The sequence below is a fragment of the Canis lupus genome, chromosome 7, assembly GCF_003254725.2.
Source record: "Canis lupus dingo isolate Sandy chromosome 7, ASM325472v2, whole genome shotgun sequence".
NCBI lineage: Eukaryota > Metazoa > Chordata > Mammalia > Carnivora > Canidae > Canis > Canis lupus.
Window position 1 is genome coordinate 26,638,537 of NC_064249.1, and position 20,477 is coordinate 26,659,013.

A 20,477-nucleotide genomic window follows, 5' to 3' on the forward strand; every position below is an offset into this window, starting at 1 on the left:
CATCTTCATTGGCCTTCCCTGTGTGTCGCTCTCAAATCTCCTTCTCTTTTCTCTTAAAAAGACCCTAATCACTAGATTTAGGTCCCACCCTCAATCTACAGTGATCTCATCCCAGATCCTTAATTTAAGTACATCTACAAAGACCCTATTTCCAAATAAGTACTCATTTACAGGTATGGGAGGTTAGGCCTTAGACATATCTTTTGTGGGATATAGTTCAACTCACTACCACCTCGAAGCTGATGCTTACCAGATTCATAACTCTAGCATGAAACTCTCCCTTGAATTCCAGTCTCTAATATCACCACTTACTTGCCGAATAAATATCTCAAATTTTACATATTCGTAATAGAACTCTTGATTTCCCCAAACATTTTCCTTTCTTAACATTTCCTTTCTTAACATTTCCCTTTCTTAACATTAAATGGTGATGCCATTTAATCTAATGCTTTGTTAAAACCTTTGAAGTCATCCTTGACTTTTTTTATTTATGGCAAAACATCAGTTCATTGTCAGCTCTACTTTCAAAATATATCCTGACTGATAGCTTCTTCCCCCCTGTACCATGACTCTCTTATTCCAAGCCACATCATTTATCTCCATATAGGACCTCTTTGTAGGAATCTAACTGATCTCTTTGTTTCTATTCATGCTCTTCTTTTAGTAATTTCTTCTCATAGCACCCAGACTGATCTATGAAAACATAAATCAAATTTTGTCCCTCTTTACTCAGGACCATCCAATAGCTGCTCATCATACTTTGAAAAAATACAAAAATCTAGAAGACTCCACATGACCTGGGCCCTGCCTACCTCTCTGAATGTAGAACCTGCTACCCTCTTCTTCTCACTGAGCTCCATCCTCAATGACCTCCTTGCTGCTCCTTAACATGTCAAACCAGTTCCATCCGGGTCCTTTGTTCTTGCTCTTTTCTTTGCCAGGAATGTTCCACTTCCAGATATTCACAGGCCTTATTCCCTCACCTGACGGTCCTGTGCTGAAGTGCTGCTTCCATTGTCTAAAATAGCATTCTCAATCACTCTCTCTTCCCTTATTCTGTTTTAGTTTTCTTCATAGTACTTAATCACTGCCTGGCATTATATTAACCTGATAATAAAATAACTGTTTATCTGTCATTTGTTTCTTCTGTTAACATGCATGAGCCCCATAAGGCTAAAACTTTTGTTTTGCCCACCAACTTATTCATGATGCTCAGAATGGTGCCTGGCATATAGTATTTGCTTGTTAACCATGTGTTAAATAAATGAACAAGCAACTAAAATTATCCCTTAAAATTAAAGCAATGTAGCCATATTAAAATTAATATGAAAAGTGAAAATCACATTAAGTCAGTTGAAAATAATGCTAAGTGCTTCTGGGAAATAATGAAGAAGCATTCACATGAGAATGTAAACATGAACTCTTCTAAAACAATTCTTTCTCCAGCATTTACAATATTTGCTGTAAAGTTCAGTTTTTAAGTTTGCTAAGGGGTCTGTTTCTTACACATATTGATGCAGTGATATTCCAATAAATCTCTGCCTTACAAAAGAATTATAAGGCAAAACCTAATTCAACATAACTTTAACAATGTTTTACCACGTTAATATTATAAAACTTCATTAAACAGGTTTCACTTCAATATTATAAAATTCTAACATATATTCATGATTATGTATACTGAATAAAGTGTATAAAACACAGTTGGTATGAGAAAGATAGATGAGACAACGGCAAACCAGACCTGTTGGTATCAGAGATATGTGGGCTTATAGCATGCTTCTGCTATTTAATGAGCTGCTGTCTGACCATGAATAAATTCTCTAAGCTCAGTTCCTCCTATATAAAACTGAGTAATGCCACTATTTTGGTTATAATATATGACACAGTGTTACTGCACAACTCATTTCATTTGCATTGATATATGCTGTAAGCCAAATCACATCCCCTAAAATATGAAAATGTTCATTTTATAAAGCAGACCTTCCTGAATATCTTTCTCTGGGGACTTCTATGACCTCACACATAAGAAAAGATGCCATGCAAATAAATAGTTTATTCTTTTTAAGTGGTAGAGAATCACAGAAGTTATCAGAAATGTATACTGAGCATCTATCCAGTCTAGTTTCCTATGAGGTAGTCCAGCATAGAGAATTTATACTACTGACAAGCATTTTGCCCAGTTTAAAGGATGAATGATAAATGTCTGTTGAACAAGAAATTAATAAATTAACAAAGTCAGTGATGGAATTCTTAATATACGTGAATAGGAATTCCTAATAACTAGAGGAAGTGTTCCTTAGAGAAATCAATGTAGTCTCCATGCGAGACTATGCTGAGAATCTTCATAGTACTTAATCACTGCCTGGCATTATATTAACCTGATAATAAAATAACTGTTTATCTGTCATTTGTTTCTTCCGTTAACATGCATGACTCTTAATCTATGAGTAATAGGTGGCACAATCCCTTAAACCCATATCAAGTCAAAGTAAAGACAGCCCTCTTTCCAACCGTACTGCAGCTCCAACCCAACCCAGCTAAAATCTTCTTTCATCTATAGTTAATCTAACAATTTACATATGAATCCAAATTATTTTTATGATACATTAAAATATTCAAACTAATTCTATTACAATTCTAAGTGTTATCAAGCTTTATTAATTTGTACTAGAGTAGGCAGCAGTTTGGATTACAGAATGCCATTGATTGTTTTTTAGGTTTTTTTTTTATCCCTATTAATTATGTACAATATAGTAACAAAGTAGTGTTCTTTGATTCTTTTCAAGAGGAAAATAATTGCTAGTATTTGGTTAGCCATTTAGAGTTAGAGTTCTCATTACAGATAAATTTATCTTATTTAATTATTATAGTAACCTTTTAAGGTAAGGTGTATTATAACGTCATCTCATTTTCTAGATGAGGTAATAAAGCTAATTTCCCCAAGGACATACAACTGGGAGGTGATAGATCTGCTTCCAAACCCTGTATTCTTTCAAATCTACCACTGAATAAGACAATTAATTGAGAAGTCATCTGATAAAGTAGAAAGAACACTAGATGAGGAGGGAGGGGCTATCACAGATGCATGGTTGTAGCCATATTATAAAACAGTGTAAATCACCAACATATAAATAAACATCCTCACTCCCAAAATAGGACCTTTCCACAAACAAACCTCACAGTATTCTGGTGAAACTAAAACCAAAGTATGTAAGAGAACTTCAAAATGCTAAGATCATTTTACAGGGAAAAATATATGTAAAATATTAGATAATTCCAATGATTAGGAGTTTGACCTTTTAAATAGTATAGCCATTTCCCTTGAAGTTTTACTAAAAATCCTAATTTAGTCAGTAAAAACATTTTTCACAAAAGATAAGCTTGAACTTTCTCTAGCCACAAATGTGTAACATTCTGCATATATTGAGAATAATTCACCATTAAATTTAATATAAGACATATATAAATTTATCCCAGCATTATAGTAATATTCATTTTATAAAAGCTTTTATCATTATGCAAACATAAACTTTCCAAGTATATATTTTAATATACTATGCCCAGTTGAAAATGACCTATCTCTGTCAAGAAGGCTTAATTTAGTACAAAGTCACGACTGCCTAAAATAGACTCTCAGAAAACTATATAAGGATGTATCTTGGTAGATAAGATTATATTTCAGATACCTTGAATAAAGAATGGCCCTCTCTTACTGAAATAGGTCATCTTCATCAGCTAATAAGGGCAGAATTTCAGGTAAGATGAACTAATGATGAGAACAGACCACTTGCAAAGCCAGTGAAATCAATCCTGAAGACCAACAGGGTAACAGATGTCACAACCAGATTGCCCTCAGCATCCCAAATCCAACGTCTTTTATTTGAAAATTTCCCAATTATTAAAGTTACATAAGAGCAGAATGAAGAATAGTGGAATGGAATAAGGACCTCTGAGAAGGTTACTTCTCATAAAAGCAACAAGAACACTGGTAAAAATTGTCAAAATCAACTTTTTTAGAACTCTCAAAATTAACTAAAGGCTTGTAACAAACTGAGAAGTATTTATTTAACAAAAATGGCTGAATCTCAGTAAGAACAGTGAGATTTGTGGTATTTGAACTTTTCCAATTCCCAGACCCTTCTCTTTAGCTCTATAATAGTCTTGAAAATGAAAATCCCCAAAATCACAGTGAAAACTAACAGCCAGCAGCCACTGGAGGGGACAAAATATAGCTTGAACACATCAAAAATACAATTTTTAAGAACTGTAGTTATTTAACACCTCTAGCAGTTCTCTAAAGTCACCTATTCCTAGAGCTTTTCTTTATTTGATTTAAGGGTCTACTCAGCACAAAGAGCCTTTTCCCCAGGAAGAACGTCAAAAACAATCAGTGGCAATTACTTAACATCACTAGGTATTTCTAGCAGCAATCAGAGTTGGGGCAGAAAAAGCTAACCTAAAAGCTTAAAAAGAAAAGTTGGAGAATGAGGTGGCCATAAGGATCTTTGAGGTTTTTATACATGTACAATTTAGAATCTAAAAGGCTACATGCATGTCTGGGGCTGTGCACATTCTCATGAAAGATCTAAGAAGGCCACAAACTCTCACCTCTGGCTAACCTTAAGGCTCTATACAAGCAGGAAGTGAAAGCTAAGGCAGAATAGTAAACCGCCTGCCTGGGTATTGAAGGCATATTCCACCATGCACATCACACTATTCACTAAATACTAGGAGACTTATTGGCCCTGTACACTTAAGAAAACCTCTGTCCAATTACTAACTGACAAACAAGAAAATTGACCAAAGTCTCTAATGACCACACACAACAAAGAATACAGATTTTATAGATTTAGTTTAGGAAAATTACTAAGCAAACAAATACAAATACCAATACTAACAACAAATAAGCAGCAACAAAAACACTGGAGGAGGAGAGGAATCTGATTTTGAGTGTTGCCATATTATATTACTCAAAATATCCCATTTTTAATGAAAAAACTACAAGATATGCAAAGAAAGCATAGCCCATACCCAGGAAAATAAGTATTCAACAGAAACTATCTCTGAGGAAGCCCAGACACTGACCTTACTAGACAAAGACCCTGGGTCATGACCTGAGCCAAAGGCAGACAGGCAACCACTGAGCCACCCAGGTGCCCCTGAACAAAGGCTTTAAATCAGCTATTTTAAATGTGTTCAAAGAACTTTAAAAAATCCGTATCTACATAATTTTTGAAAGTATAAGAATGATGTTACACCAGATATAGAATATCAATAAAGGGACAGAATTATTTTTTAAAGAACCAAATAGAAATACTGGAGGTAGAAATTAAAATAATAAAAACTAAAAATTCCTTAGATAGATTCAACAGAAGATCTGAGCAGACAGAAGAATCAGCAAACTTGAAGATAGGTCAATTAGATTATTCCTCACATCTGAGAAACAGAAAAGAAAAACAAAAAAGACATATAGAAAATAAATGAACACAGCCTCAGAGACCTTTGAGACACATAAAGCATACCCCCATGCATTTCACAGGAGCCTCAGAGAGGAGAGGGAAAGAAAGAGTAGTTGAAGAAATAATGGCTGCGGGAGGAGTACAGAGGAACCTAAGCTTGCCTCATCCCTCAAACACAAGATCACCATCAAATCACTTTGAACAACTAGGAAATTGATCTGAAGATTAAGAAAACACTAGAGGGAGAGAACATGGTAGACTCAAGGTTCAGAGATGAGAACTGGGGGAGAGAAAAGCTGAGTTACCAGAAAGAGGAGGGTCCCCTTTTGCAGAGAGAAGTCAGGGAGAAAGTGAGAGCAGGAGAGAGAGCAGCACAGAGATTCACACAAGATGCTCTGGTGTACAGAGCCCCCTGGTCCTCACTGGGAGAGAATATTCCCCTCCTGGAGTATATCTGGAAGAAGGTATTTTGCCTCTTCAAGAACAAGAGACCCACCGGGCACCACTGAGTGGCCATTCAACAGCAGGGGATAGAAGTGTATAACCTGGTCACAGCTTTTCACTGTGCTTCATCATAGACTCCAGGCACCTATACAGGCCTGCAGCTGCATTTCCAGGACAGAAAAAGGCAGGATGCAGTAAAAAGCGAGGCTTTTCTCTGGAGGAGGGGACTGAGTCCACACCTTGCTGGGTCCTTTAAGATTTGGAGTTTGGAATACCAGCCACAAGCTAGAGATAAACCATGCTGCTGGCCAGACACAGACAGATGGAGGGCAGCGATCTGATGAAAGGTTGGTACACAGGAGGGGAGATCATTCACTTTTCTATGAGGGCCTCCTAAACAGCAGCAGCCTCCAATTCCCCTCACCAGGGCTGAGAGAGTCGGGTAACACCATCTTCCACCACCTCTTCCCAACCCCACCCCACCCCAAGCCCACTAGCACAGTGAGACTTGAGAGAGAAACACAGCACCTCAAGTGGTGGCTGGAGTCACTTACACCAAACCACACCCTGCTGTATCTGGCAGGGACATCTTTAATAGGGCAGGTCTGACTGTGAGGCCTCTCCCTCAAAAGACCAACACAGGCCCCCTGCATGTACCAAGTCTAATGATCACAGAAAGCTCCAAAGCGATAGCTTCAGCTCTGGTGGAAATAGAACCGGGCTTTCTTTTTTCTTTTCTTCTTTTTCTTCTCTTCTTCTTCTTCTTTTTTTAATTTTTCTTTTGGAATCAGGCTTATAGTTTTTTGTTCATTTGTTGGTTCATATGTTTCCTTCTCACATTTTTGGGATCAGCCTGGGTTTTTATGTTCTTTTTTCCTTCTCTCTTTTTTCTTTGGAATCAGACTTCTACTTTTTTGTTTGTCTGTTTGCCTTTTTGTTCCTTTTCCTTTTCTCTTTAGTGGAATTAATCTTTTTTTTTAAATCAGGCTTATCTTAGCAAACAAATCAAAGCACACATAGTTAAAGGTCCAAACACTCCCCATCACAATGAAGGAAGAACTCCTAGAGGACTGACCTATCCAAAACGCAACAGCAGAGTATGCACAGCATACTTCCTGAATCACTAAGCCCTGGACAGTGTATGATGCCTTCTTAATATAGTATTACTCTCAGAGCAGGAAACATAGCAAGCTTTCATAATACACAAAAGACAGAAACCTAGACATAATGACAAGACAGAATATTTCTCTCCAAAGAAAGATCAAGGAGAAATCTCAGCTGAGGATTTGCTCAAAACAATTATAAGTAGTGTACCTGAATAAGAATTTAGAACAGTCATAAGAATACTAGCTGGGCTTGAAAGAAAGAGAAACTCTTGCTGCAGAGATAAAAGACCTAAAAACTAGTCGGGCCAAAAAAAAAAAAATGCTATAACTGAGATGTGAAACTGACTGGATGTAATCAGAATGAGGATGGAAGAAACAGAGAATCAAATAGGTGATACAGAAATCAAATTATGGAAAATAATGAAGCTGAAAAGAAGATGGAAGGAAAACTATTATATCACAAATATAGACCCAACAATTCACAAAATGCAATAATATCCATATCACAGGAGTCCCACAAGAAGAGTGGGAAAAGGGAGTAGAAGGTTCATTTGAATGAATTAGAGCTGATAACTTCCCTAACCTGGGGAAGGAAAGAGGTATTCAAGTCCAAGAGGCACAGAGAACTGTTCTCAAAATCAACAAAAACAGGTCGACACCAAGACATAGCATAGTCAAACTTGCAAAATACAAAGATAAAGAGAGAATTCTGAGAGCAGCTAGGGGCAAAAGGTCCTTAACCTACAATAGTAGATATGTAAGGTTAGTAGAATATCTGTCCACAGAAACATGGCAGGCCAGAAGAAAGTGAGATGATATATTCAAAGTGCTGATTAGAAAAAATATGCAGGCAAGAATACTCTATCTAGCAAGGCTGTTATTCAGAATAGAAGGAGAGATGAAGAGTTTCTAAGACAAGCAAAAACTAAAAGAATTCATGAACACTAAACCAGCTCTGCAAGAAATTCTAAAGGGGATCCTTTGAGTGGGAAAGAGGGACCAATAGCAACAAAGACTAGAGAGGAACAGAGACAATCTACAGGAAGAGCAACTTTCTACATAATACAATGGCATTAAATTCATATCTATTAATAATTACTCTGAATGTAAGGACTAAATGCTCCAATCAAAAGATATAGTATATCAAAACAGATTAAAAAAAACAAGTTCCATAAATATGCTTCTTACAATAGACTCATTTTAGACTTAAAGGTACTTGTAGATTAAAGTGAGGAAGTGGAGAACCATCTATCATGCTAATGGACATCAAAAAAAAGCTGAAGTAGCCATACTTATATCTGATGAACTAGATTTTAAACAAAAAACTATAATAAGAGATGAAGAAGAGCAATATATCACAATAAAGAGGTCTATCCAACAAGAAGATCTAACATTTGTAAATATTTATGTACCCAACTTGGGAGCAGCCAAATACATAAATCAATTAATAACAAACTTAAACTCATTGATAATACAATAATAGTAGGGGACTTTAACACCCCACTCACAGCAACGGGCAAAAATTGGGCAATCTGGAAGAAATGCATAAATTCCTAGAAACAGATAAACTACCAATACTGAAACAGGAAGAAATAGAAAATCTGAACAGACTCATAACCAGCAAAAATTTTAATCGGTAATCAAAAATCTCCCAACAAACAAGAGTCAAGGGCCAGATGGCTTCCCAGGGGAATTCTAACAAACACTTAAAGAAAAATAAATACTTATTCTTCTGAAACTGTTCCAAAAAAATAGAAATGGAAGGAAAACTTCTAAACTTATTCAATGAGACCAGTATTACCTTGATTCCAAAATCAGACAAAGACCCCACTAAAAATGAAAATTACAAATCAATATCCCTGAAGAACAGGGATTTAAAAATTCTCAACAAGATACTAGCAATCAAATCTAACAGCACATTAAAAGGATTATTCAGCATGACCAAGTGGGATTTATTCCTGGGCTACAGGAATGATACAATATCTACAAACATTATATGTTCTCTTCATTTGGGGAATATAAATAATAGTAAAAGGGAATAGAAGGGAAGGGAGAATAAGTGGGTAGGAAATATCAGAAAGGGAGACAGAACATAAAGACTCCTAACTCTGGGAAACGAACTAGGGGTGGTAGAAGGGGAGGAGGGCGGAGGGTAGGGGTGAATGGGTGACGGGCACTGAGGGGGGCACTTGACGGGATGAGCACTGGGTGTGATTCTGTATGTTGGCAAATTGAACACCAATAAAAAATAAATTTATTATTAAAAAAATATCTACAAATCAATCAGTGTGATACACCACATTACACCTGGGTGGCTCAGTGGTTGAGTGTATGCCTTCATCTCAGGGCATGATCCCAGGGTCCTGGGATCAAGTCCTGCATCAGGCTTCCCACAGGGAGCCTGCTTTTCCCTCTGCCTATGTGTCTGTCTCTCTCTCTCTCATATGAATAAATAAAGTCTTTAATAAATAAAATAAGAACAACATGATCTTGCAAATAGATACAGAAAAAGCATTTGACAAAATACAGCTTCTTTTCTTGATAAAAACCCTCAATCAAGTAGGAATAGAAGGAACATACCTCGACATCATAAAGGCCATATATGAAAAGCCCACAATGAGTATCATCCTCAATGGGAAAAAACTGAGAGCTTTTCCCCTAAGGTCAGGAACATGACATGGATGTCTACTCTCATCACCATTGTTCAGCATAGTACTAGAAGTCCTAGCCTCAGCAATCAGACAACAAAAAGAAATAAAGGGCATTCAAATCATCAAGGAAGAAGTCAAACTTTCACTCTTCACAGACAACAATATACTCTATGTACAAAACTTGAAAGACTCCCCACCAAAAAATTGCTAGAACTGATATACGAATTCAGCATAGTCGCAAGATATAAAATCAACATATAGAAATCTATTTCATTTCTATACACCAAAAATGAAGCAGCAGAAAAAGAAATCAAGTAATTGATCCCATTTACAACTGCACCAAAAACCATAAGTTACCTAGGAATAAACCTAACCAAGAGGTAAAAGGTATGTACTCTAAAAACTACAGAACACTTATGAAATAAATTGAAGAACATGTAAAGAAATGGAAAACATTCCATGATCATGGATTGGAAGAACAAATATTTTTAAAATAAAAATATGGGACAGCCCTGGTGGCCCAGCAGTTTAGCGCCACTTTCAGCCCAGGGTGTGATCCTGGAGACCCAGGATCGAGTCCCATGTCGGGCTCCCTGCATGGAGCCTGCTTCTCCCTCTGCCTGTGTCTCTGCCTCTCTCTCTGTGTCTGTCATGAATAAATAAATAAAATCTTTTAAATAAATAAATAAATAAATCAAAGCAATCTACATGTTTAATGCAATCTCTGTCAAAACAACACCAGCATTTTTCACAGAACTAAAACCAACAATCCTAAAATTTATATGGAACCAGAAAAGCCCCTAATAGCTAAAGTGATTTTGAAAAAGAAAAGTGGGAGACATCACAATGTTAGACTTCAAGTTTTATCACAAAGCTCTAATCATCAAGACAGTGTGGTATTGGCACAAAAATAGACACATAGATCAACGGAACAGAATAGATAACCCAGAAGTGGACCCATAACTATATGCAACAAAGCAGGAAAGAATATCCGATGGAAAAATGGTGTTGGGGAAACTGGACAGCAACATGCAGAAGAATGAAACTAGACCACTTTCTTATTACCATATACAAAAATAAATTCAAAATGAATGAAAGACCTAAATATAAGACAGGAAACCATCAAAATCCTAGAGGAGAAAACAAGTAGCAACGTCTTTGAGCTCAGATGCAGCAACTTCTTACTAGACACATCTCCAGAGGCAAGGGAAACAAAAGCTTAATGAACTACTGGAACCCCATCAAGTTAAAAAGCTTCTGCACCTTGAAGGAGACAATCAACAAAACTGAAAGGTAGCCTATGGAATGGGAGAAGATATTTGCAAAAGACATACCAAAAAAAGGGCTAGTATCCAGAATCTATAAAGAATTCATCAAAATCAACATCCAAAAAAAATAATCCAGTTAAGAAATAGGCAGAAGATAGAACAGACATTTCTCCAAAGAAAATATACAAATGGCTAACAGACACATGAAAAAATGCTCAACAACCATCATCATCAGGGAAATACAATCAAAACCACAATGGGATACTACCTCATATCCATCAGAATGGCTAAAAATTAACAACTCAGGAAATAACAGGTGTTGGTGAGTATGCAGAGAAAGGGGAACACTTTTGCACTGTTCATGGGAATGCAAGCTGGTGTAGCCACTCTGAAAAACAGGTTAGAGGTTCCTCAAAAAGTTAAGAATATAACTACCCTTTGACCCAGCAAATGCACTAGTAGTTCTTTACCCAAAGTAAACAAAAATGCTGATTCAAAGGGACACTTGCACCTCAATGTTTATAACAGCAATGTCCACAGTAGCCAAAATACGGAAAGAGCCCAGATGTCCATCAACTAATCAAAGAATAAAGAAGAAGTGGTATATATATGTGTATACACATACACATACACATAGGAATATTACTCAGCCATCAAAAAATGAAATCTTGCCATTTATAACAACAGTGATGGAACTAAAGTGTATTATGCTAAGTGAAATAAGTCGTTCAGAGAAAGACTATCATGATTTCACTCATGTGGAATTTAAGAAACAAAACATAAATATAGGGGAAGGGAAGGAAAAATAAAATAAGATAAAAACAGAGGGAGATAAACCAGAGAGACTCTTCATTACAGAGAACAAACTAAGGGTTGCTGGAGGGGAGTTGGGTAGGAGGATGTGCTAAATGGGTAATAGGCATTAAGGAGGGCACTTGTTGGGATGAGTGCTGGGTGTTATATTTAAGTGATGAATCATCAAATTTTACTCCTGAAACCAATGATATACTATATGTTAATTAACTTGAATTTAAATTTAACTTAATTTAATTAAAAAAAAAAAGAATGGCAGAACAGGACATCTGGTTGGCTCAGTGGTTGAGCGTCTGCCTTTGGCTCAGGCCATGATCCTGGGGTCCTGGGATCAAGTCCTGCATCAGGACAAGGAGCCTGCTTCTCCCTCTCCCTATGTGTCTTCCCCTGTCTCTCATAAATAAATAAATTTTAAAAAAAAGAATGGTTGAAAATGTCCTAAATTGATGAAAACATTAATCTACACTCCCCAAAACCCTAAAACTCCAAAAAGTATAAAATCAAGGAGATCCATATCTACACATATCATAATCAGACTCTCAAGGAAAATGAGAAAATCTTGAAAGCAGCAGGACAGAAAAGATCCCTCATGTTCAAGATGGTCCTCAATGAGATTAACAGCTGATTTCTCATCAAAAAACCACAGATGGTAACAAGATGACATACTCAAAAAGTAGTGGGAGAAAAAAAAAAAAAAGACTATCAGCTAAGAATTTTCCTTCAAAAATTAAGGAGAAATTAAGACATTCCCAGATAAAAACTGAGAATCCCACTCTAACAGTCCTACCCTATAAGAAATACTGTCTTTTAGGCTGAAAAGAAAGTTTGGCACTAGACAGTAACTCAAATCCACACAAATAAAGAACACTGGTAAAGGTAGCTACTTCGGTACATATAAAAGAAAATATAAGTGTATAATTATTTGTTTGTAATTTTTTTCTCCTCTCTGATTTAAAAGATGTTAATTTTAATTCCATGGCAACCAGTAAGAAAACCACTTTAAAAAAAAAAAACATTAAAATAAATGACAAGAGAATTAAAGTGGTACAGCAGAAAATACATTTTTAACAAAAAATTATTTCTCTGTTGCCCAATAGAGAAATACACAAACAAAAGACATAATACATAAAGAACACAGAGACCAAATGACAGATATAAATTCTGCTTTATCAGTAATTACATTACATGGAAATGGATTAAACACTCTGGTCAAAAGGCAAATATTAGAGAATGGGGTTTTTTTTTTTGTTTTGTTTTGTTTTTTTATTTTTTATTTTTTTAGAGAATGGGTTTTAAAAAAATGATCCAACTATATGCTGTCCACAAGAGACGTATTTTATATTCAAAGATACAAATAGGTTGAAAGTAAACAATGGGAAAAGATATACCTGGAAAACAGTAACCAAAAGAGTTAGAGTAGCTATACTAAAATCAAACAATACAGAATTTTGAGACAAAAGCTGTTACTAGATGCAAAAAAAGGACATTTTATAATGATCGAAAGGTTAATCCATCAAGAAGACATAACAAGTATAAATGCATCTAACAAGAGTCTCAAAATACATAAAGCAGAAACTGACAATTGAAGAGAAAACAATTTATCAATAATAGTGGTAGACTTTAATATCTCAATTTAAATAATAGAACACGTAGAAGATTACAAAGGAAACAATATTTGAGTAGCACTATAAATCAAATAGATCTAACGAATATCTATAGTACACTATACCCAACAACAGAATACACATTCTTCTCAAATGCACATAGAACATTCTCCAGACAGGTGACATGTTAAGCCATAAAATAAGTCAATAAATGTTAAAGGACTGAAATGTTACAAAGCATATTCTCCAAGCAAAATTAAATGAAATTAGAAATCAATAACAGAAGGAAATTTGGGAATTTCACAAACGTGGAAATTAAGCATCACACATCTAAATAACCAAAGCTGATGTCATTGCTTTTTCACCAAAGCTGTAATTATAAGGAAAACTAGATCTCTAAAACAGATATTTAAAACATACTCACAGAATGACTAGAAGGACACAGAAAGTAAAAGAAAGTCTGTTTATCAATCCCGATACAACATACCCCTATATACCAGATCCCAAGGCCTTCCCAGCTTCTTCCTTTCTCTATTTTAATTCTTTTACTGCTAATGAAAACACACAATGTGAACTCTATTGGTTTGGGAAAGAATTCACTCTCTTCCTTTGGAGCTCCAGTGATGTCCAGGACCAACCAAAGCCAGAGGATAGCAACACACCAAAGTGGTTCTCTGAAGGAGACCTGAGCACCCTGCAAAGATGGTTTTCAGGTTTCTCACAACAGTGCTTAGGAGTTTTAGAATTTAAACTGGGATGCGAAAACAAATTGCAAGCCTTGAGGGTAGCAAGGAACTTTTATTAATGAGCCCAAGAATCATACTTATTAAGAGTCTTCAGGCAATGAATTAATTTGTCCTCCTTAGCAATCACCATGAAGGAATCGGTCAGACAAGTAAATGGCACACAGTGGCACTGAATGTTTTCTCTCTTCTGCAAAATTATCAATTACCTACAAAATTTTCTGCCAATGATCTGCAAAAATTACAAAAATCTATCCTCAAAACTACCATAAGTAGGATATTAAATACTGAAGTAATGAAGGCCAATCTTTGACAAAGCAGGAGTTCTACTGATCCACAAGAAATGAGGCTCATTTTGAATAAATTCATGAACATGCAGTTGGCAAATTCTAAGTAGTATTTAATAACAATAGGTTTATAAAACAAGCCAAGCGTACATTAGGAATAAAAATTCAAATTTAACTTTCTGGATACAGACTTATAGCATACTACTACAAATCCATGACTGAAACAATGCTGTATTTTTATACTGTAACAACGCACTGTAAATACTGTCAGTGAGATTGTAAAGATTGTCTCTTTTCTGGTAAACTGATGACTCCCTCCACCAACATTAATTACTCCCACCTAATGATATGCCATCACATGAGAGTTATTGTTTTGGGTTATAAATGAATCTTCTTTTGAGGAGCCTGAGGAATGAGATATAGTCACTGTCATTAATAATCCCTTCTAAACAGGAGGAGTAAAATATAACATGAATGTGTCAGTCTTTGGTTCTGTCTCCTTGGAGTTGGTTCATTTCTCAGGTAGATTCTCCTCACAGTTGACAAATGGTTGCAATTGCCTCTGCCTTACAACCTTACAACTTCAAATATAGTAGAAGAACAGCCAAAGGAGAATCTTCTGTTTTTATAAATTCTGAATTTTATAAGAAATGTAAGTTAAAAGAAAATTGGACAGCTAACATGTCCTATAAAATATCTGTAGCTAATTCTTGAGATTGATTTAACATATTCACGTTAATGTTGGTAAAGAGAATTCTGCAGAACTCTGGGAAGGTTTTGTTTTGTTGTGTGTGGGTTTTTTTGTTTGTTTGTTTGTTTGTTTTAGATTTTACTTATTTATTTGAGAGAGAGAGTGCATGCATCAGCATATGGGAGAGGCATAGGGAGAGGATGAAGCAGGCTTCCCACTGAGCAGAGAGCCCTATACGAGGCTGGATCCCAGGACCTGGAGATCATGACCTGAGCCAAACTCAGATGCTTAACCATCTGAGCCACCCAGATGCCCCATGATTTAAGAACTAAAGGCACCAAGGCCAGGGTGTAAGAGGAGTTGAAAATAGAAGAACTGGGGGCACCTGGGTGGCTCAGTGGTTGAGCATCTGCCTTTGGCTCAGGTCATGATCCCAGTGTCCTAGGATCAAGTCCCACATCAGGCTCCCCACAGGGAGCTTACTTCTCCCTCTGCCTATATCTCTGCCTCTCTCTCTCTCTCTGTGTCTCTCGTGAATAAATAAATTAAAATCTTTTAAAAAGAAAGAAAGAAAATAGAATTGGCTGAAAATGTATATGCAATATTGATAGACTTCCAGACCATCTTTCTCATCTTGCATAACCGCATAGTTACTCCTCCTTAGCCTCAACAGGATACTGAAGATTTGCTTTCAGAAGAGGATAATCCAGGACTCTGGACTCAAGAAGATCTTTGGAAATGCCATTATGAAAGCAGAGGGATTAATTAAAAGTCTACATGCTAAACAGTGAGACCCACCCCACATTCCTCTGCCAAACTCAATTCTTCCTCTTGACTCTGAGACATTGGACATCAGGTTATACCAGACCAGCGCAAGTGGAAATACAGTATCAAACAGCAGCTGAGAAAGCCTCCTAAAAAAATGGCCAGTCTCATCACCTTATGATAAAGCTGATTAGTCAATGAATCCCATTCATAGCATATAGAATTTTCATCAACTTATTAGTGATCTACTCTTATATCTGAATGAGCAGCAAAAGACACCAATCATTTGAACAAAAGGTCTCTGACATCAAAGACAATGACCAAGAATCACCAGAAAAAATAGACACAGAGACACTGTAGATTACAAAGGAAAAGCCTCAAAAGATTTCTCATTAATATCTTTAGAGAAAATACTGTACTTGCAAAGCCAAGAGCATAATGCTATTTAAAAAAATAAAAATAACATTCACAAAATGAGAAAATGCTGTTGGAACTTTTTAAATATCAGAAATGAAAAATTAATAGAGTTGAAGATAAAGTCGAGTAAACTCTGAAAAGTAGAACATCAACACAAAGAAACATAATAAAAGGGGAGGATTTGTTTTAAAAGGGGGTTGATCCAGAAGTTCTAACATGCTAATAATAAGGATTCCAGATAAATACAAAAGAGAAAGTAGAGGCAATTAATTGTCAAAAAAAATTCTTAGAATTGGAGAACATACATCTCCACATTGAAGAGACACATCACTGAGTGCCTTTCCCTAGCTACTTTAAACACACACACACACACACACACACACAGTCCAATTATGGGATCTCTGAAGATAAACTATTATTACTCAGTTCATAGAAAAAAATCAAAACATCAGCAGAAATAAGGGATTTTTCTGGATTCTGAAATACTAATAAAATAAAATCCCTGCTTTTATAATACATGCTTATGTCAAATAATTATAAGCTAAATAATACTTTACATACGTTAAGTGGGCTTCCTATTTTAAAGAAACAAAACATACATAAAACAGAGTTTTCACTGGAGGTATATTCGGGTAACTCTTTTAATAACTAAAGGGGACTGTCTGAATCCTGTACCAGAAGTTTATTTTATTAGCTCTTTAAAATAAGTATTTCATGAGGAATAGATGTGTCTGTTTTATTAGATCTCACTTAATATTACCATTTATTTATATAGGTTTAGACTATATCCCCTAGTTATTTTTCTTTCAGCATCTTAAATTCAAAAAAATCTAACAATATAAATCACAGCTAATTAAATTAATAATGAAATTAAGTTATGAGAATTGTGTTACCTTGAAATATACACAAACTCTTGACATTTTAAACTAATTCTCTTTCATCTTAAAGGCCACACACTCACCTTGAGGATCAACTTCTTTAGCTAGCTTCAGTGCATCTGAGTTTGCAAGGTCGGTGTTGGCTGGCGTAACAGCCAAAATCAGACAGTTCTCCCGCGTGATAAACTGCATGATCATTTCTCTGATCTGATACTCGATATCTGGTGGCTGATCTCCCACGGGCACTTTAGTAATTCCAGGTAGGTCGATAAGTGTGAGATTTAACACTGTATGGGGGGAGGGGGAAGAAGAGTCTTACATAACCTCTCTATGCTAAAAAATAATGCAAATCATCTGTCTCGTTAGTGGAAATAAAACAAGCTCAGCTTTATGTATTATATACTGTGTTAACTTCAACTTCTGTGTACACCGAATACAAAATGGCTTTTTAGTTTTCTCTATTTTTATGATATGATTGTTCTAAACCAAATGATCATTTTAGCACAATTTGAAAGGCACTGATTTGCATAGCTAAGAGAGAACTGTCATATCTATAACTAGTGTGTTATAATTCAAACACTGAACAAGAAGTGCATATGCTGTCTGCCAGTCTTATACACTGCCCTCAAATGGTATAAAAATTCTTAGGATAAGATTTGTCCTTCCCTTCAAAAGTATTATATACTTATTTAGAGAGGGCTAGACACTTAGCCTAGTGGAAATCTGTGAACCATTTGTGGTACCACAAGTTTACTATGTAGACTATACAGCCAGACTCATGGAGTATCATCAGGAGAGCAGGAAACTACCCTTGAGTCAGTGACTCCAGCTGGGACCAGGCTATCATTCTCTGCACACAACAGAATTGGCACCAAATCTTCTTGGAAAGTCATAATTGAGCATTATGTTATTCACGTTCCACTTTAAAAGCAACAGAGCTGAGTGGAAGATTAGAGATTAAAATCTGTCCCATTGAAAATTTAGTCGGAATAGAGGTTACTATCATATACCATAAACTGGTTATCTAATTTATAAGTTTCTTCTGTTAGTCTGGAAGAAAATTCTAGTTGATTCCTTAGGAAGAGAATAAATAGAAAATCAGAGGGCTACAGAAAATCTGATAGGAGAAGACTCAATCACAGTACCATGTATCTCTAAGATTCTTGCTAAGACTGAAGATGTTAAAAAATGGAATTTTTCATGCATACTTCTTGAAATTCTAATTTTAAAATAAGCATAAAGAAATATTTTTAAGTGACATACTCAATTCTGATCTTTTTAAAAGTCATGTCCTCCTGCCTCCCAATAAATTGGTGAGCTTTTTGGACCAGTTCATTTATGGTAGTATCCAAACTTAATCCCAGAAACCTGATACTTTCTGACAGAACAAATCATCTTCTACACAAATAATGTATGTCAATTAATATAAAATTTTTGAGGACAAAAATTTGGAATTTTGTTTTTTTACTTACCATGTGGAGAATAGACTCGTAAATTAATAGGTATGGAGGAAATGCCTTTATTCATTCCAGTCACTCGATCTGTTTCTGCTTCAATCTCATGGCGAACTTCATCAAAATCTGTAAATTTTTTTCCTTTGCAATGTAGAAATTCAGCATATTCTACAAAAGACAAATTAACATAACTTAAAATCCATGCACTCTTGCAATAATTGTAGGGAAACAATTTTTTTTTTTTTTAGAAAAGATTTTATTTATTTATTTGACAGAGAAAGAGAGAGAGCACAAGCAGGGGGAGTGGCAGGCAGAGGCACATGGAGGAGCAGTCTGATCCCAGGACCCTGGGATCATGACCTGAGCCAAAGGCAGAGGCTCAACCAACTGACCTACCCAGGCACCCTGAGAAACAATGTTTTTTTAACTACAAGTCAAAGTATCCAATATTGTCTCCTCAGCCATTAAAATGAGAGAATACAGCAGTTACTAAGAAACACAGCTAACACTTTAGAAATATTAAACACAATACAAATGCTAGGAATGCTAAATTTGTTAATTTGCAGATGAGCAATTAAGTACTAAAAGCAGTCCTTAAATCATATAGTCTATTAAATAATTTAAAGAGAATTTTGGCCCTCCAAATGAAAAGGAAACAGCATCTGATTGTCAAAGAAATTAAATCTAGGGAACATACAAAGCCTACCTACTAATCCTATTAGCATGTCCTTTTTCAATATCACCACTTTATTAAGAGGGAATGCTAAGTCATATAAATATAGCTTCAGAAGGCAAGACAATTTAGAAACAAACTGTACTTAATTCTTTAAAGAGAAATAATATATGGAATATTATAGCTTTAAAATATACTATTCAAGATACCACACTAACTTGGATACTTTAAAAGATTTCTCAAGAAAAAAAGAGTTTGGGATGAAAGAAAATATTTACGTACAATCCAAAAAAAAAAAAATCAGTATCCACGTAAGTAGGAAAAACTACATAATAACAGAAAATTGGATTAAGTTTTAGTAACATCCTACTAAATGTTGTACTATGGACTTCAATTCCTGTTTCCAGAAGTATCAGGTACATAACACAACTCAGAAAGGCAGCTGATACTATTAGACTTTAAAAAATTATAATTTCAATGAGAGGATGAATCTTAACAAAATTTTTGATTCTCTAATAACTAGCTGAAGAACTACTGCATCAAACTTAGACTACAGCTAAGTATCTGAAGCCCAGATGTCAGGTGAGAAAATTATTGGTAGTCTTTCCACCATTTCCACCATAAACATTTGACCTTCACCCACTGTAGCAAAGCCAACAGGGAGACAACTCTAAGATGTCTTCAAGCAGCTTAGCATCAGTTAACAAAGGCAGCATGAAATGATGCTGATCTGCATTTAAAGAGAAAGGAAAGACAGAGATAGGAAAGATGGATTCAAGCTGCAGTGTCTAAAAAAGAAAATGAGGTTTGAAGTGAGTACCGAAGAGTGGGAAGGGTATCCGTGTATGCAGAGAAAGTAAGGTGTTTAAGGGAATCAGAGAATCTTAATAGCCCAACATATTCCTGGCTGGTTACCAACCAGCCTCTGCTCAGAAACATCCACTGATAGGAAACTGAGGCTTTGATGTTTGAGGGGGAAAAAAAAACCCTCTTATTGGAAAAAACAATTCTTTTTTAAAGTAGGCGCCACGCCCAGCATGGAGCCCAATGTGGGGCTTAAACACAAACCTGAGATGGAAACATGAGCTGAAATCAAGAGATGGACACTTAACTAACTAAGCCATCCAGATGCTCTAGAAAATTTTTTTTAATTGTATTTATTTGAGAGAGAGAGAGAGAGAGAGCACGCACAAGTAAGCAGCACATGCGGCAGGGGAGGGA

General features: G+C 35.8%; 1 protein-coding gene across 9 annotated transcripts in view; it reads right to left on the reverse strand.

Moving 5' to 3' along the window:
- The window catches only part of DNM3 (dynamin 3), a 555,606-nt gene that overhangs the window by 395,065 nt on the left and 140,064 nt on the right, over positions 1-20,477 (reverse strand). For all 9 annotated transcript variants that reach the window (XM_049112291.1, XM_049112288.1, XM_025430309.3 and 6 more), the window contains 2 exons: positions 18,602-18,751; positions 17,213-17,416 (listed from right to left, as the gene is read on the reverse strand). In XM_049112291.1, coding sequence (XP_048968248.1) covers positions 17,213-17,416; positions 18,602-18,751 — 354 coding nt within the window. The remainder of the gene's footprint in view (positions 1-17,212; positions 17,417-18,601; positions 18,752-20,477) is intronic.